Source organism: Epinephelus lanceolatus, chromosome 17, assembly GCF_041903045.1.
Source record: "Epinephelus lanceolatus isolate andai-2023 chromosome 17, ASM4190304v1, whole genome shotgun sequence".
In the NCBI taxonomy this organism is placed as follows: Eukaryota; Metazoa; Chordata; class Actinopteri; order Perciformes; family Serranidae; genus Epinephelus; species Epinephelus lanceolatus.
Genome location: NC_135750.1, coordinates 34069268 through 34088986, shown reverse-complemented (window position 1 = coordinate 34088986; position 19719 = coordinate 34069268). Strand labels below are relative to the sequence as shown.

General features: G+C 40.6%; 1 protein-coding gene across 5 annotated transcripts in view; it reads right to left on the bottom strand.

Annotated features, from left to right (window-relative positions):
* Window positions 1–19719, bottom strand: part of LOC117248178 (stromal membrane-associated protein 1) — a 182367-nt gene that overhangs the window by 135343 nt on the left and 27305 nt on the right. For all 5 annotated transcript variants that reach the window (XM_078160831.1, XM_078160833.1, XM_078160834.1 and 2 more), the window contains exon 4: window positions 5331–5406. In XM_078160831.1, coding sequence (XP_078016957.1) covers window positions 5331–5406 — 76 coding nt within the window. The remainder of the gene's footprint in view (window positions 1–5330; window positions 5407–19719) is intronic.

Sequence of the window (19719 nt, the reverse complement as noted above, 5' to 3'; positions counted from 1 at the left end):
GTTTGTTGCGCTAAAGAGAATCTTGGGAAATCAACTGAAAATCAATGTACTTGAATGCAACTTGTGGCTGTTCTCCAAAAGTTGAGAAAAGGTGGCTCATTTGGCTTACAGTATTTAATTAAAGTCTGGCTTTTCTCAAGTGAGCCAAATTTCTCACATGCTCAACTGCTGAAATATACAAGTAGAAGTCGAGCAAACTTGTGATTTACATGTAGCAGTAAACAAGTACAACAGACAAAGAATTTGATGGAGCAGGTGCCATCTTCCAGTACTTGTCAATTTTCAACGGTGCTACAGCTCATCACCCAACACAACACTAGAACACACAACAATAGCAATTAAAATGCATTTTTCCTGAACAACCAGCACAGGAGTTATAATTTCTTGAAGAAATACTTAATGATTTTAATCTAATTGTAATATTCTCAATCATATTGCAGTATTATCACTGATCATATCCAGTCCTCAACTAGCTGCCAATATCACTGAAACAAACTGGTAAACAAATGCAGCAAAGGATGATGATGTAATTACAGTGAAGAGGCATGAAGAGACCCAAACTGTTTTTGCTCAACAAATAAGTCAAGCCAATGAATTCCTGACTCTCATTCCAACACACACACACACATACACAAACCACAGCTCAGGGTTACTGTAGCCCGCTCTCTCCTCTTCTTTCTCCATCTGCACCAAACTGCTTAAAGTGATAATGAGTTGTTTTTAATAATTAATTTGCATATAAAAGCCGAGCCGTCTGTGTGGGTGGCAGAAACAGATCCTAGATCACAGTCTGGCTGCTGGCAATGCTTCAGAGAAAACCAGAGAAAACAGAGAGAACGAGGCAGGAGGCGAGAGGGAGAAAGAAAAAGACAAACTGAGAAACAGAAAGAAGAAGAGAATGAGGGAAACAAGAAAAGAGACAATGAGAGGAAGAAACGGAGAGATGAAATAAAGCCGTGCCAGAGTAAGACTGCTGTGAACAAGACATTTTGCATTAATGTAACGCATTTGGTTCTCATGTTTTAAAGTGTTTTCATATTCCTGCAACTTTTTTTAAACGCTGTTCAGTTTGTGTGTATGTGTGTATCCTCCTCTAAGTTTGCAGCAGTGCTAACTCGAGTGGAGTGTGTGCCTGGATAGAAATGTATGCCAGTGCGCTTCTACGTTCCATTGTTCGTATTATTTTACAATACTTGGTTTGAGTGTGTGTGTGAGCGCTTGTTTGCTGTAAGACTTTGATGCCTTACATTGAGGCTCAACGAATTGCAATTTGAAAGAGCATCATTGATTGTGCCAAGTGATTATTGCTTAAAACAGCAGATATTTACATTGAGAGCTATACTGTCAACAATCTCTTCAGCTGTAAAAGGTGAAAAAATATTAAGCAACAGTTTATTTTTCTGGCTACAATGACAACTGTCGCCAGCACATGTAGTCAGTTATAGCTAATTACTAAAAAATCAAAAGGACAACAGAGTGGTGCATCTTTCCCTTAACCAATCACACTGATCACTTTCAGCTTGGTGGTTATCAAATTTCAGTGACTGACAGCTGGCAGATCGTTTAAGCATTCATTCATTTTCCGTAACCACTTATCCTATTCAGGGTCCCAGGGGAGCTGGAGCCTATCACAGCTGACATTGGGCGAGAGATGGGGTACACCCTGGACAGGTCGCCAGACTTTCCCAGGGCTGACACATAGAGACAGACAATCTAATCTAATCTTGTTGTCTTAGTCAGTCCTTTATCAAAATGTTGACATGGTTACTTCATGGCTGTTTGTCATTTCTACCACAAGTGGGCAACTATACAGCTATTATAAATGAAATTAGTACCAGTTTTGAATAGTGATTATATTCCAAAGTTGGTGAGTAATATAATGAAATAGCTTTCTAAAAGTAAGCTACAAATCTATAACTCATTTCCTACAAAAGTCAATTTCAAAGTTGACTTTTTGGTGACAGGTTTGAAGGAGAGAAAAGAACCCAAGGAAGACATCAATAGGCCTTTTTCACAGCACACATTCTGACTTGTCATAGTAAGAAAAGCAGAGGTGTTACTAATAACATTAATGCTGACTCTGTTCTATTCAAGTGTCCCAGAAAGCCAAGGGAGCTTGTCTGTGAGCCAGCATGAACAATACCAGGACCCTGAAACTAAAGCAGCTGAACAAAATTCAGCCATCATTCATTTTCTTATTTACAACTGTGCTTTTTTCCCCCTCTCTATCATGCTATAACAAGCAATGATGTTATGATGTCAACAATGTCAGTCCTCAATGTTATAACGATGTTAGTTTATAACTTTTTGCCCATTTACCTGTATAATAGATCTAGTTCATTACTAACAAATTAAGAAGGAGAAATCCAGCCATGCATAAATTCAAACTTTTTAAGTTTAAACTTATTGTGGTGAGTACAGTGAGTTCCACTATAAATTAGTAAAAAGTGGTTTCACCACACAAGTTACTATAGTACGATGATACCATGGCAGAATGATTAAAAAAGATGGGATGATAGGCAGGACAATTTTGTCCATGACAGATTAGATACTTCTGATATTTTTACAGTACGGACATGCATGCTCGGTTTAGATTCTAGCATGCAGAGATGCAAAGATTACTGTAAGAAATAATTACAGTTAGTAAAGATTTAACAAAACATTGAAATAGATTACTGAAAAGGGATATGGAAAATAATTTGGGATAAATTTACAGTGATGGTAAAGTTAAGGTCAGTCGTTCACCACTTGTTGCCAGTATTGATCCACTGTGTAACCTTGGAATGGGCTACTACCCAGTACACACCACACATTTTAAATCCCTACATTTGTATGACTCAGCAGGCACTTAACAATTTGTTGACCTTTTTTGTGGTAAGTAAAATTAAATCCGATGTTAAAAGTTAAGTACTGTCTGTTGCTGCAATTGTTACTTGGAAGATGAAAGGTCAGAACATTGATTTTTGTGATGCATTCACCTGAAATGGGAAATGCGGCAAGCATTGCTTGAACGCCTGTGACAGAAACATCTACCTGTTAAGGTGCTGACTTAGGCCCGATCACAGAAAGCATTTTAGCAGCTGGAGGTGGCTCTTTGTAACTGTTTTTAGTGAGAATGAAGCTTTTTGCTTGCTGTTTTTGCATTGCTATGCGCCTCATGTTTCTGCACTTTAGACGCCTGGCATTGTTGATTTAAGAGGTGGGCCTTCTGTGGTGGTCACAACAGCAAGTTTACAGTTAGTAAACAATGGAAGAGAAACTGGATGTAGCAATTACTGGATACCCAGAGCTATATGGCCCGACAATAGACAGCATGCTGCCAAACTGCCCCAAGTCATCCTAAAATACACCTGGAAATGACCATCATCGAAGCGAAGCTCCTGGACCAACTGGTGGTACACCCCATGATCCACCCTTTTTTTCAGCTCCCATGTAGCTACCCACACAGATCTCCGTTTCCCTGTGCCCAACAAATTATTTGCTGGCAGCCTATTACCCTCAACCAGAGCTACAGCAAGTACCCTCTGCCTGTCCATTTTAAGGAACTAGCTACTAATTACTGTGAGTTAAATAAAATAAATGGTAGATCGATTATTAGCGAAGGTTAGAGTCGGGAGGTGATGGCATGGTTGCCTGGCAACAAGAAAAAGGCGCAACGAACATTTTTTTTACTGGTGGCATTTACATTATTTCTAGGGATGAGGGAGTACACCATTATCTGTATCTTTGTCTGTGTCTGTGTCTGTCTGTTCAGCCAACTAAATCATCTGTATTCATATCTGTACTCGGAATGGGCAGGGTTTAGTTTGGAAGTGGGTGAAGTTTAAACCAGAAACAGGTGTAGCCTAATTATAAATTATTATTTTAAACTTGAAATTTATATGGGTTGATCAGACGTTGCTATATTTATTAGAAAACTATTTGCACAACAATCTTATGATTGAGTTTCATATCATTTTTGATCACAAGAAAGAATACAGTTACCCAAATGAGGATTTTCCTTCATCATGATACAGACATTAACACATTTTGCTCAGATGACACATGTACATGTAAAAAGTACATTATCTGGACTGGATACTCATTTAATCCGAATATTTGGCTCAAACCAAATTTCCTTATAATCTTTGAATTGTTAAACAATGAAGTGTTGTTTGAGAAAAAAAAAGCTATTTGAACTGCAGTTGTCCAGCTCTACCTTACACACAGTACAGCAAGGACCGCTGAGTCAATTTGCAAGGGAGTGTAATGTTTGTGAGATTGGAAATGGGAGTGTAATTTTTGTTGGGAACACAGGAGTTTATACATGAACACACACACATAGAAACTGCTTCACACAAATTTTTCTGAGCATTCACACTGCCTTGCGTAACTCGCAGTATAGAAACAACCCACTCACAGAAACACTCAAAAACACACACCTCACACAGATAATCTCTCTGGAAACAAGACAAGGAGATGTGCATCCACCCACCCACGTACACACCTACACAATCTCCTATTATCCACACAAAAGACGGTTTGCTTTTGACACTGACACACACAAACACAGACATCTCTACTCGCTGATAAAGACCTGTATCAGAAGATAACAGTGTTTTTGAAAGGTTATTCTCTGCTGTGTGCACCAACTCTCGGTATCAGATCCAATAAGACTGTGCTGTTTGGGCTGAAATCAGGGTTAAAAGGGATTTCACTGCCTTTCCACACATGTGAGGTTAGAAAACATTACCAGCGTGATAGATATAAGTGCGCAGAAGGTCAGCGACTGTAAAAATACAAACTTTATAGGCTTGATGAGTCAAAGATACTGGGAGCCAGCCATGAGGCCTTGGCACAGACAAGTCAGAGCTGAAACCCATTCAAATGTCTTGTGGAAGGAACGGATGCCAAATGTGATAAGTAGCACATTTGAACTTTAAACACAACTGCAGCCAAATCCATGCACACACTCTTTGATGCACTTTCTGGCCTTTTAACATTAATTTTCGGTTTCTTGCCATTGTCGCCAAGGGGCAAGAGATGGGAAATCAGTCATATTTGATCATGAATACGAAGTCTCCTGAAATAAAAGCCGAAGTATGCAGGTGTATCTAATGTTTTTAGTTGGTGAGAGCCTTTCAACAAGAAAGGAAACGTTAGCTGGTGTCTGTCTGTAGCAGACACTGGCATCAAACAGCCTTACATCAAACATATGCAACAAACAGCAACTGATGCACACATTTATGAAATGGCCTCCAACCATGGCAGCTCTGTATACAGCTATAATGATAACATGGAGTGATGGGCTAAAACTTAAAATGTAACAAACAAGAAGTGATGATACTCACTGGGGCTGCTGCCAGGGCCTCCTTGTTGTAGTACTTTTTCCTCTCGTACTTGTCCCGAATGAAGACCTCCACTGCTCTAAAGGTTAGGATTAAGGACTGAAATACTGCACAAACATATCCAAGTATCCATAATGCACACAGGACAGAGACATAAAGCGCATAACATATTATAGTTCTCAGGTACACAGGAAAAAAACATAGTCCCCAGTCTTTCCTTTCCCGATTTTATGGCTGTGAGATACTGCAGGCATTAGCGAGAAGAAATGAGATGAGGTTTGCAACTTGAATTCCTGGACAAGATTAAAGCTAAAGTTGCAGATAATGTGTGAGAAATTGAGGCTGTCCTCCAAAATAAAATGAGAACAATTGTTTTTTATTTGAGAAAGATGTTGAGAACATGATCTAATATTCCAAACTAAACCACAATCTTTCCCAGACAAATGCCCAAGTGTTTTTTTTTGGGGTTTTTTTTGCCTTAATGTTAACCATGGCGGCAAAATAAAACGGTTATATGAATCTTATTTGTAACAATGATTGAAACGATTTTAGAAGATACTGCTCCTGCTGATGTGGACATGAGGTAAGAAAATGCTAACGCAAATAAAGCAATTAACGCTCCTTTCACAAACACTGCCAAACTCATCTTATCTGGAAGTGGGTTTTAATACAAATCCTATCAGTCTTTAAATATATAGAAAAATTTAATGTTGTACAAACACCTGTCTTAAAGAACTTCCAATTCATTTTAAGCATCTACACAGTCAGATTACACAGCCCAGCCACCAGAGGAAAATATTGGCATTGTACATTGCTGCAAATAAATACGTTACATTACTAAATTGACATCGTATATGAGCTGACTTGTCATCAGGAAAAGGAGGGGGTGGTGGATAAAGTGACAGCTAGGCAAGGCGCTTACTCCCGACCACTGTTTGAGACCAACAACCAACAAAACCAGCTGTTTTTTAGTGAGTCATTGCTGTGGTTCCAGTGGCTTTTTAGCCACCAATCAAGGTTGTTTTGTTAGCAACCCATGGCTCTTTTTTCAGTGGCTTTTCAGCCCCAAACATGGGTGTTTTTAAGTGACCCGTCGCTGTGTTTCTAGCGGGTATTGTGCCATGAAAAATGTCAAAACGTGATCTTTTCCTAAATGTAGCCTAGTGGTTTTTGAGCCTAAACCTAACCACAAATTAACCCTAGCGTTGCTGAAAAAAAATCTGTGATTTGCCGGAACATACGTGAATTTCATTGTGAATAATTCATTGGTGTTAAAGTCCAGAAAGACTCTGGGGTCCTTGTAGCATAATGGAAAAAGCACAAAAAAAAAAATCATGTTAAAGTGATGAAAGCCGATGTGAAAAATACCTTTTGGTAAAATACCCTGATATTCCCTGTTTTTTTGGAGTATAATCAAATTCCATGATTTTCCTTGTGCACAATGCTTCTCTAAAATGTCATCATCATTGGGAACCCTGATGAAAGACATCTAGACATGAATCATATCTTCTTGCCAAATAGCATCAATGACATGACCAATTTTGTTCTGTTAAATTGATGGATTAGAAATAAATATTATTCATTAGCAACATGAATTATGGATGGCCATGGTGTTTGCATTAAGATTCCTGCAATTGTCAAAATACCATGAAAGACGAAGTAAGTGCATGCACACACATTCAACCTCACACCCACAAACTCCCACTCACACACTCCTAAACATACGCCGCCATTACACCCAGGCAGTACATCGGCACTAATCCGGACTGTCTTATCTCCCTATTTCAGCAGCAACGCTTCTGTCGGATCGAGTAATAGACTTCAAAAGATATAAAAATGATGACCACCCGCACGAGTCAAGCTACAAGATTGGATGGAAGAGGCAGGCTGCTGAAGCTGCATCCCAAACACAGCACTTATTTATTACTGTAGACTGGAAACACTTTAACACTCAGCAAAGCGGTACAAGTGTATTGGATAAATGTGTGCCAAATTATATGATGGTTATGTACACATGACCATAATGTAAGGTTAAATGAAGACTGATGGTACGTTTATGTAGGTCTGATATATGAAGGTCTGAGACTGATATATGGGCCCATTGCTGACCTTTGACATACATTATATCCGGTCCAGTCAGTGCTGTCCAGCTCTGAGGAGATGGATGTCATACAGCTGAACTGATTTAATATCTATCATAATGTATAACTGACAAAATGACACTGGTTGTCAAAGGAGAAGCCCTAAACTGAAATATTAATAATAATTAGAGCAAGTACGTGCCCATATGTTTTATTATTTCTATTGAGGTGCTGCAGTTAGCAGCTGCCATGCAGCATATAGAGAGTCTCTTAAAGTCTCCCACCTTCTGGTGGACCACCATGGAACCTTATTCTGGAAAAAATATGTACAGTAGTGTATGACGTGAGACAAATGTTTTTTAAATCCTGTTTGAATTGTGCGATATGATGTTTGGCATTTTGAAAAAACATTTTGCAAGTCAAGAAAGTCACAGTTTGTCTCAAAACTATAAGACTATGTAGATATGTATGACGTCACTGCTTTCTCTCTCTCTCAAACTGGAACTTTCTTGATTTGCAAAATTATCTTCAAAATTGACAAACATCATATGTGTAATTCATGGCACAGTTCTCATGGGATGAAAAAATATTTTTTCTCTCAATGTTGACTACCATGCATTAAAACTAAATGCTGAGGCAGGTACACAGGTGATAATAACATTTCTACAATGCTACAATATCATCAACCTGCAGAGCCAGAGAGCCACCATTTTAAACGTGCACATGCAAGTTCCAGAGCCACCGTTTTAGACATAGACACACGTGAGTTTAAGAGGGCGAGGTATCTGTCAATTATTTTTCAATGTGGCCAGTGAGAGGCTCACAACCCCATGTCAGTCAAAAATGTATAATTTCTTAATTCAGCCAATCACTTTACAGTGGTGGGAGTAGTAAAGATTTCAACTAGCTAGCTATGCTTGCGTCCGTTAGTGTCTGTGTATCAACTTCTTAATCGTAACGGTATACAGTAACTCCAACCACTGCTCATTTTAAAGGGACCACCGTTTCTGGCTGCCAGGGTGAGCTAGCATAGCTAGCACGCTAGCAATAGTGCTCTGAATGTACTGTCCAGTTTGGAGTGAGTATCTCGAATGCGTCCTAAGTGTTGTGGGTGAAATTAGATGTAAACTATAAGTTAAAACGTCTGTATAGGAAAACTTGTGTCAGCAACAGATTTTTTCCCCTTGAAAAGAATGCAATGCTGATGTGAAGAGTAAAATAATGTATATGAAGAAAAAGATTAAATATGGCTAATTACAAGTACTAGACCACACTTAATATTCTTATTGGCCCTACTAGTCAAACTCTACTCTGCAGCTCCAAGTACACAAAGAATATAAACGAGTCCACACAGAAAAACATTCATAAATACACACACACTAATGTAGGAGTTGAAAACAAAATGGGAAATATGGCGGGGGAATCACACTCCATTTCGTCATTTTACATGCATAGCACAGTAAATAGCAGGGCCAAAGTGATGTGTGAGTATGCAGACAGAGGCACACATAGAAAACGCTCACACACGTTCAGGCGGTAGCTCCTCTAATCCTGGGTCTGTTATCTGCTGTTTTCAGCCAGCGGCGCTGCTGTCAGAACGACTAATGGACTTCAAAAGAGTGAAGAATGATGACCACCCGCACAAATGGGCCTGCCAGATACAAGATAGGGTATTAGAGCAGCATTTCAAACAGGGAGATTATTTATTTCAGTCTGCTGGTGGAAATATGAACATATGCTGCTGTGTTAACCACACAGCTGTCTTGTCTTGTATCGTGGAAAAGGGCAAACTGGATACCGCTGTTTCACCGTTGTGCACACAGACACTGCTAGAGGTGTCCTGATTAAATGTGTGGAATGATGCTGAAGTAGAGTGGCCTGTCTCTACTTATTTGCTGCTCGAAATGATTGGGGATGTGTGGAAAATGCTAAAGTTTGTTGATGATTATGAGTTAGATTTGAAACTGTAATTTTTCTGCCTTGACACAGAAAAGGGCACAATGCAGGGGTGATTTCAGGTAGGGTTAAATCAATCGGTATGGTGATATTAGTGATATTGATTTGATGGGGGACAAGAGGGGATGCTATCCCCCTTGTTAGCAAAATGACCAAAATGTGATGGAGCATTTCTATTATTACTGCCGCAGCATTTATAGCACTGGTTTAGCAACAAGGAAACTCACACCATGCCTTAAATCATCTCACATTATGCTAGCCAATCAAATCATTCTGATAAGCATTGCGAAACAGGTGAGTGAGTGAGACACACACACAGGGGAGAGATGAGAAGAGAGACAACAGTCGGAGAAATAAGAGAGTCGGAGAAAAGTAATTTCACATGGTGTATTCTGAAGAGAGAAACAGCAAAAGCAGCTTTTCATTGAGAATGGACAATGTTCACTTTTTTCCACAGGCAGTTCAACTCACTATCCAGTGTCTCATCATATGTGACTTGCTCTATCATTTTCAGTCACAGTGACAGTCACAGTGAAACACATTTAGAGTTTATACACAGTTGGGAAAAATAAGATTCTTATCTTTCTAATAATATCAGTATTGTTTTTGTAGTCTAAATACTAAGAAAAATATGTCATATTACATTATGACTGTCACCGAGCCATGGTTTTGAGGAAAAGGCCTTCAAAGTTCTTACAATACAGTGGCCACAAAGATAAGTGACAGAGCCTTTTGGCCTTCCAATGGGAACATATGCTGTACTCCAGGGGCTGTCCTGAGAAAATATTCTTTGTGTTGGTGCTGCGGTCTGCTTACCAAACAAAGTTAGCATACAGTAAGCAACAGACTACCCACAACAATTTTCACAACTTGGATTAAATTTATGACAATTACAGACTTAGAGAATACAAATGATCAAGGAATGAACACACATTCAGACTTCATGGCTGCTTAAAAGGTACGGTGTCACCATTTTTTTCCATCTCCATCTTCATCTCATCTCTATGTTGGTAAATATTAGGCGTCAAACAGTGGCGGCTGCTGGTCTTTCAAACAGGGGAAGCTCACTTTAAGTTTACATCCTAAAATCTGTCATATTGTAGCCAGGCAGTAACTTATAAAAGGAACATTTAATTGAAATTTTCAGATGGGTTTAAACACCTGAACTGTACTGTACAAACGGTCAAAATTAGCTTTTTTTTTTTTTTTTTGACAATTCCTCCAATCATCATGCATACATCGAGCGTCCTCTCCCGCCTACCGCTCCATTAGGTCCCAGGGAAGCTGAGCCTCCCTGGAAGTGACGATTTTGTCGCATTTATCCAATGACCGTCTCGCTTTGCCGCATGAAAAAAAAAAACCTGCTCAGCACCGTCTCATAGGAATGCTTGGAGGCTCCATGTCCACCGTGCTGACATGAGAATGTGTGACAGGGAGGTCGCATTTGAAAACTGGTGATAAACAGCTGACGTTTGAACATCATAGTCATGATGTTAAACGCATCCTAGCACACGTTTTATGCAATGTAAATTCTTATTTTAATGTAAATTCAATAGTGCATATTTGACCATTTCTTCTATGAAATTTTAGGGGAAGTTCAGCCTTCCTTGTTGTCTCAGAGCAATCGCCCCTAGCATGTAATGATCCATCAAACTGGATTGATATATCGATGTAATGATCAGTAATCCAATATCATCAATGCCAAAGTGAAAACATCGATCCATATCATCATCTTAAGGTTACCCTTTTATTTTGAAATTCTGTGTCACCGCCAAACAGCAGCAGGCCGATGGCAAGCAGCCAAGAGAAAGACAATGAGGATAACGTAATTTATTCAGGAAATATTTTTGATTTCGGAGAAAATACGGGTCAACAGATAGAGCACATGCCATACTGTATGCTGCGAGATAAGACACAAGATAACATTACTTGAGTGGCATTTCACTCTGCTAATTTCTTGCTACAGCAACATTAGCTGCTCTGTTTCAACAATGTTCGGCTGAAAAAACGTGCATGCAGGCTGAAATTCAACCATGTTGTTCTGCCAGGAGATGTGTCACTGCATCTCCTGACAACAGGAAAGTATGTTAAACCAACAGTAAGTATGAACAAGTATAAATCATACATGTAATTTGTTAAAGGGCCAGTGTGTAATATTTGGCATGGTTTATTGTCAAATCTGAATCTGAATCTGAATATTCTACCCATTAATATGTTTATATAAGTGTATAATCGCTATAAAATAAAATTCGTTTGGTTTTCGTAGCCTTATAATTATGCTCTCATATATATATATATATATAGCAAGGGCCTTGCTTTAGAGAGGTCGCCATCTTGCACCGCCATATATGTAAGGCAGCCCGAGCGGACAATCCAGCCAGCCAGAGAACGCGTTTCGTGTGTATAAATAAACCAACGAAGACAGCGGGAGGAAGGAAGAAGGAGGAGGAAACAGCAGAGAGTGTTAGTAGTTCGTCAATGGAGAGTAGTGAAAAGTTTTTTTAGTTATAAAGTTTGCGAATGGACCACACTCACCACGCAACAGGAGAGAATGAACCCAAACCGTCATCTGCCAGGAAAAGAAGACGCAACTTCACTCCTTGTGATGCACTCTCTGCGGCGCTTTTCCTCCTGATGATATATCTCCCCAACGATGGTAGCACCGAATCCCATTCTGTGCAGCAAAATGGGAGCGGAGGATTCAGCCACTCGTCTCGCCCGCTCAGCAGGATTTCCTCATCTGTATGCTCCGGTTCAAACACGTATGGCTCTGGGGCTGTGTCCGCGTCCGCTACAAGAAACTTTTCAAAATTGCGTTCAAAGTCGTCCATTGCAGCTACTATAGTCCGGAGATATTGCTAGGCTAAATAAACAGCTAAGCTCTGTTTACAGGCTACGCTGTCAGTCAGTGTGCGGGCTGCAGATTGGTGGAGCAGAGAGGGGAGGGGGTCCCTGCTTGGTAATGTAAACGAGTATGTGTGTATGAAGTGTGTGTGTTACGCTAGAAGAGTCAGAGTTTGGGACGGAGTCTTTTACCCCCTGGAGTGTTACCAGAGTTTTTGGAGTGCTCAAATAAACAGGCCTTTTTCCCAAACGCTACTTCATTACATTCATTACAATATCGTAACATGGTTTAGATTTCTAAATATTCATCTCGTCGCTAGATAGACCTACTCCTGAAAAACTTGTGTCTGCGCAAGGCTTTTTGTCCCTACGAGGCCACCGTCATTTACCCGACGGGAGGGGTGAGTGAGTGAGCCCTGCAATCTAGAATCTGACCACTGATGTCACTGTTTTCAACCCATTTTACACACTGGCCCTTTAAGCTATGAGTAGAGGAAAAAAAGGTCTGCTAGCCGCATATGCAGTGTAAACATGCTTAAGCTAAGGGGTGACTAGCAAAAAAAAATAGTTGTTTTGTCTGTGAACCTTGACAGTTATTATCGAGCTGAATATTGTGCTTTTGTTAAAGGGCCAGTGTGTAAAATGGGTTGAAAACCGTTGGAAACAGTGACATCAGTGGTCAAATTCTAGATTGCAGGGCTCACTCGCTCACCCCTCCCGTCGGGTAAATGACGGTGGCCTCGTAGGGACAAAAAGCCTTGCGCACGAGTTTTTCAGGAGTAGGTCTATCTAGCGACGAGGTGAATGTTTATTTAGAAATCTAAGCCATGTTAAGATATTGTAATGAATCCCTCACGAGCAGGAGACCAGAGGAGCGTTCAGGAAAAAGGCCCGTTTATTTGAGCACTCCAGAAACTCCGGTAACACTCCACTCCATCCCAAACTCTGACTCTTCTGGCGTAACAGACACACTTCACAACTTTACACACATACTCGTTTACGATACTAAGTGGGGACCCCCCTCCCCTCTCTGCTCCGCCAATCTCCAGCCCGCACACTGACTGACAGGGTAGCCGGTAAACAGTGCTCAGCTGTTTATTTAGCCTAGCAATATCTCCGGACTATAGTAGCTGCAATGGACGACTTTGAACGCGATTTTGAAGAGTTTCTTGCAGCGGACACAGACCCAGAGCCATACCTGTTTGAGCCGGAGCACACAGATGAGGAACTCCATGTGTTTGATGCTGAGCGGGTGAGAAGAGAGGCTGAATGCACAGAATGGGATTTGGTGCTACTGCTGCCATTGTTGGGGAGATATATCACCAGGAGGAAAAGCGCCACAGAGAGTGCATCACAAGGAGTGAAGTTGCGTCTTCTTTTCCTCACAGATGACGGTTCAGGTTCATTCTCTCCTGTTGCGTGGTGAGTGTGGTCCATTCGCAAACTTTATAACTAAAAAAACTTTTCACTACTCTCTATCGACGAACTACTAACACTGCTGTTTCCTCCTCCTTCTTCCTTCCTTCCGCTGTCTTCGTTGGTTCATTTATACACACAAAACGCGTTCTCTGGGTGGCTGGATTGTCTGCTCGGTCTGCCGTACATACATGGCAGTGCAAGATGGCGATCTCTCTAAAGCAAGGCCCTTGATATATATACAGTACAGGCCAAAAGTTTGGACACGCCTTCTCATTCAATGCGTTTTCTTTATTTTCATGACTATTTACATTGTAGATTCTCACTGAAGGCATCAAAACTATGAATGAACACATGTGGAGTTATGTACTTAACAAAAAAAGGTGAAATAACTGAAAACATGTTTTATATTCTAGTTTCTTCAAAATAGCCACCCTTTGCTCTGATTACTGCTTTGCACACTCTTGGCATTCTCTCCATGAGCTTCAAGAGGTAGTCACCTGAAATGGTTTTCCAACAGTCTTGAAGGAGTTCCCAGAGGTGTTTAGCACTTGTTGGCCCCTTTGCCTTCACTCTGCGGTCCAGCTCACCCCAAACCATCTCGATTGGGTTCAGGTCCGGTGACTGTGGAGGCCAGGTCATCTGCCGCAGCACTCCATCACTCTCCTTCTTGGTCAAATAGCCCTTACACAGCCTGGAGGTGTGTTTGGGGTCATTGTCCTGTTGAAAAATAAATGATCGTCCAACTAAATGCAAACCGGATGGGATGGCATGTCGCTGCAGGATGCTGTGGTAGCCATGCTGGTTCAGTGTGCCTTCAATTTTGAATAAATCCCCAACAGTGTCACCAGCAAAACACCCCCACACCATCACATCTCCTCCTCCATGCTTCACAGTGGGAACCAGGCATGTGGAATCCATCCGTTCACCTTTTCTGCGTCTCACAAAGACACGGCGGTTGGAACCAAAGATCTCAAATTTGGACTCATCAGACCAAAGCACAGATTTCCACTGGTCGAATGTCCATTCCTTGTGTTTCTTGGCCCAAACAAATCTCTTCTGCTTGTTGCCTCTCCTTAGCAGTGGTTTCCTAGCAGCTATTTGACCATGAAGGCCTGATTCGCGCAGTCTCCTCTTAACAGTTGTTCTAGAGATGGGTCTGCTGCTAGAACTCTGTGTGGCATTCATCTGGTCTCTGATCTGAGCTGCTGTTAACTTGCGATTTCTGAGGCTGGTGACTCGGATGAACTTATCCTCAGAAGCAGAGGTGACTCTTGGTCTTCCTTTCCTGGGTCGGTCCTCATGTGTGCCAGTTTCGTTGTAGCGCTTGATGGTTTTTGCGACTCCACTTGGGGACACGTTTAAAGTTTTTGCAATTTTCCGGACTGACTGACCTTCATTTCTTAAAGTAATGATGGCCACTCGTTTTTCTTTAGTTAGCTGATTGGTTCTTGCCATAATATGAATTTTAACAGTTGTCCAATAGGGCTGTCGGCTGTGTATTAACCTGACTTCTGCACAACACAACTGATGGTCCCAACCCCATTGATAAAGCAAGAAATTCCACTAATTAACCCTGATAAGGCACACCTGTGAAGTGGAAACCATTTCAGGTGACTACCTCTTGAAGCTCATGGAGAGAATGCCAAGAGTGTGCAAAGCAGTAATCAGAGCAAAGGGTGGCTATTTTGAAGAAACTAGAATATAAAACATGTTTTCAGTTATTTCACCTTTTTTTGTTAAGTACATAACTCCACGTGTTCATTCATAGTTTTGATGCCTTCAGTGAGAATCTACAATGTAAATAGTCATGAAAATAAAGAAAACGCATTGAATGAGAAGGTGTGTCCAAACTTTTGGCCTGTACTGTATATATATAAAAGCATAACTATAAGGCTACGAAAACCAAACGAATTTTATTTTATAGCAATCATACACTTGTATAAACATATTAATGGGTAGAATATTCAGATTCAGATTCAGATTGATAATAAACCATGCCAAATATTACACACTGGCCCTTTAAATGATCTTGTTATTAATTTAAGATTTATGGCTGCTGGGAGAAATCTGCCTTCAGGGCTTTAAGCCAGATAGACCTTAAGTTTTATGAAAAAGATCATGTTTTGGGTTAAAATGAAAAGATTTCTTCCATAAAAGACTCTCTGGCAGAAAGCCCTGAAGGTTAACTTATCCCATTTGAGGTTTCATGCCTGTTAGTGGATACAGTTTAAAGTAAACTTTACTGCACTTATCATTTATGTCTTGTTTTTATCATTTATAGTCAAAAGTAAGAAAGAACAATATGGCAGCATTTTCTGTAACAGATTATGTTAAAAGATCACATACTGTCTCATATCGATCGCAGGCCCTGAATCGCACGGAATCAGATCATATCACAGCAGACTTTAAAATATCAGCATATATCATATCCAAAGAATCGATTTAATATCGTATCATGGTGATTTACATCCTTGGTAAATATGACTGAATTATACTTTGGTTTTCATGGTTTCCATAAAACAAACTGAACAATTGAATTCTGGAGAATCAAAGAGTTAATGATGTGTAGCATGTCCATATCGACAAAAGTTTGATGTTAAACATACATACTTTGAAGCACAATGCTTATGCTGCATAGAACTAGCTTATGCAGATTCCCAGTGGGCTCCTGGTGCGTTTTAAGAGGTTTTAGTAATTTAAAAGCCAAGATCTTGTTTATTTAAAATCACATGAAAACTCCCAGATCCTGCCTTGTTACGTTAATGCTAAGCCTTCTTAATCATAATTTTAGGAAGACTTAAAAGGGAGGGAGGGACAGTAGCACTGAGTAAAACCAGAGTGCAGTTGACAAGTGATTGGTGCTGACTTGTCATAATGTCTTTATAAGCTTTAAAATTGTAATGTCTTTACGACTGGTAAAGCGTGAGCCTGTGTGTGTGTCTGTGTGTGTTATGTGGTCCTGGTGACACCAAATGAAGTGGGAACTACCACATAAGCCGTTGTGAGTATTTTGCCAGGTGGTAATAGGTCTGTCTCTCTGTCTGTGGACACTTTGTCAACGCGATAACGTCACAATCGTGCAAGAAGAAGTCACGAAACTTTACAGGTGTGTAGTTGAGATCAAAATAAAGGTTGAGTTCAAAGATGGGTGTCATCCAAGCAAGGGTGCTGGAAGTAGAGAAGGGGACATTGACCACCCCACTTTACACCCCTGGCTGGAAAACAGTTCTACATTGAAATGGGCTGTCTGACAGAAAGGTAAAGTTATGACAATATTCTAAATATAGCATTCACTTAAACAGATATTGTATTTTTAGGTGGGTTTTTAGGTAGCTAAAAACACAATTGCTGAGCACTGTTAAATTGTTATGTAAGTGACACCAGAGATTTCTACCTGGAGGTTATTGAAAACAAACACTGTGATTTGGTCTAGAGAAGTTTAGATAAGTCAAGAAAAAAATAATAAAAATTGCCCCAAAAACTTCAGTAGACCTAGCATTTGAAAGATAAACATTATGAATTTAAGTTCATTTATTGACTTATTAATAAATTAATATTGCACGTTGGGATGCTTTTCTTGTTGTATGAGTGGTAATGCTAACATATCATCAGCATGTGGAAATGATCTCATAGGGCCAGCACTTGAAGTGCTGGTGCTAAATGTACAAGACGAGCAACTTGACTCAATTATAGCTGAACAATAGGCCAGTGATGATGGTGATGATGACAACATTGCCTTTGTTGATGACAGTCTTGACAACAGTGATGAAGTTCAACCAGCTGAAGACACTGCCGCTGAGCCTGAAGTTGACATAAAAGTCTACCAGCCTGTGGAGGCAGAAGATCCCCTGCCTGGAGGATCCAGCAGGAGGGCATGATGAAGACGGTCATGAGATGAGCAGCAAGTGATTCAGGTGCTTGTCTGACATTGTCTCTGACAGAGAAAATGAGAGCAATAATGAGGAAGATGAACCAGCGTCAGAGCCCACCTATAGCCCAGCGCCAAGTGATGATGAGATGAGCAGCTGGTGACTCAGGTGCTTGTCTGACGCTGTCTTCGAAAGCCACACTGACAGCTATGCTGAGGAAGATGACCCAGTGTCAGAGCTCTCCTCTGGCCCAGCACCAGAATGATCCAGGAGGAGGTCAAGAGAGGAAGATAATGAAGTTGATGAGATGAGAAGCAAGCAATTCAGGTGCTTGTCTCGTGCAGTGTTTGACACAGAGACACTGAGGCAGTAGACCTAGCGTCAGTGTCCTCCTCTAGCCAAGTGCTTGGAGGATCCAGGAAGGAAGGACGCTGAAAGTTTGCTGACAGACTACAGTGACTGTAACACCCCATCTCCTGGGAGATGTTGTTTAAGATGGTCATCCCTGGAATAAAAGAATGATCAAAAAACACTAACAAAATGATCATCTCTTATTCTGATGAATCTGATGTCATCTTACTGTTTTTCAGCGTCTTTAAATATATCTGTGGAAACTGCACTTCACTTCACATCTTTTTTAAGTGTGTATTACAGCTGTACTGTACTAAAATGTTTGAGTTTCTAGAGATTTACATTGTTTACTTTTGACTATGGAAATAAATTTTGCATACATATACATACACTAAGGAAATCCATTCATTTGAACCCTTATTTAAGCCTTGAAAAAAGTGTCTTCCCTCATTTCCAGTGATGTCGAGATACAGAATAATACACAGATTTTTTTTTTTTTTTTTTTAAATAAAACAACAACAACAAAAAAAAACAGAACTATACTATTGTGAAAGCAAATGCACACCAAGGTGAAGTGGTTTGAGATCATCGTCTTGAGAATGCTGGCTTTATGGTTTTAGCTGGCTAACGTTAGCTAACGTTAGCTTGCTCACTAACCCGGATGAACTGCTTGCTAGCTAACATAGAAAAATACTGTCTTGAGTGATAAACGTCATTTAATTAATCAACTCCAGGGCTGATCTGGCTTATATGGCTATCTTGTCGTGGGCAAATTACTTTATTAGCTAACGTTACTAAGCAAGCAATGCCAGATCAGACTAGTAGCCCAGTTATAGCTAGCTGGCTACCTTATCTTGTAATCACAGTCAATCTTGTGTTTGCCACTGCCAATGCCTAGGTGCTCACTCACAGAGTGCGAGCACCAGAGTGTGAGCAAAGACGGTGGATAAACTAAGACAGTCCTCTGCGAGTCAGTTTACTGTATCAGTGTCACGTGGGGTTCGCAACCACTACGCCCCTTTAGGGCGTATACTATACTATACTAAAGGCCAAAACACACCGGCGGCGTATGACGCGCGTCAAAATAGCCGCCCCCATTATTTTCTATTTACAAACCTACACCGGCGGCTCGACGCACGACGTGCACTTTACGCTATTGTCCTATTTTTCCAGCGTCGCCGCCCTTGAAAAAGCGCTATTTTGTACTTCCCAGCCTAGCAGACTGGAGTGTGCAATAGAAATCTGGTTGACGCCCTGCAGCGCGACACTTTTTGTGTGTGTTGGGGGTGGCACTTGACTCGTGTCAATAACGCCGCCGTCATATGATGCCGCCGGTGTGTTTTGGCCTTACAGCAGGTCCTGAGTCCATTGACTTCAGTGGGAGAAATGAACGTGATTACAGATTATGGCTGAAATTTACTTTGTACAAGACCTGTCTCTGTCTCAACAACACACTCTCGCAAGATCTGGCAACAGATATCTCCTCTCTGGTGCTGAAATCAGTGCAGTTTCACCAAAGATACTGGATTAAAAAAAAATTTCCAGCGGATATCTTAGTTACAACATGATTGAGCTAGCAAAGCAGTTTTGTGTTGCTATGTGTGGTATTTATTCAGTTTTGGGAAATCACGATGTCTAGAAAGCATCAGTGGCTGCAGCTGACAGGGACAGCTAACAGCAGCAACAAAGCTAACATCAGGACGTCATCTGTTAAAAGCCTCCCGTTGTCGGATACAACATGAAACTACTCCAGTTAGCTCAATCATGTTGTAACTAAGACATCCGCTGGAAAAAAAAAATGTTCACGGACTGTTTATTTATTTAGCTTACGGCCAGTAAGGGTATACACATATTGACAGAAGTGAGGTTGGG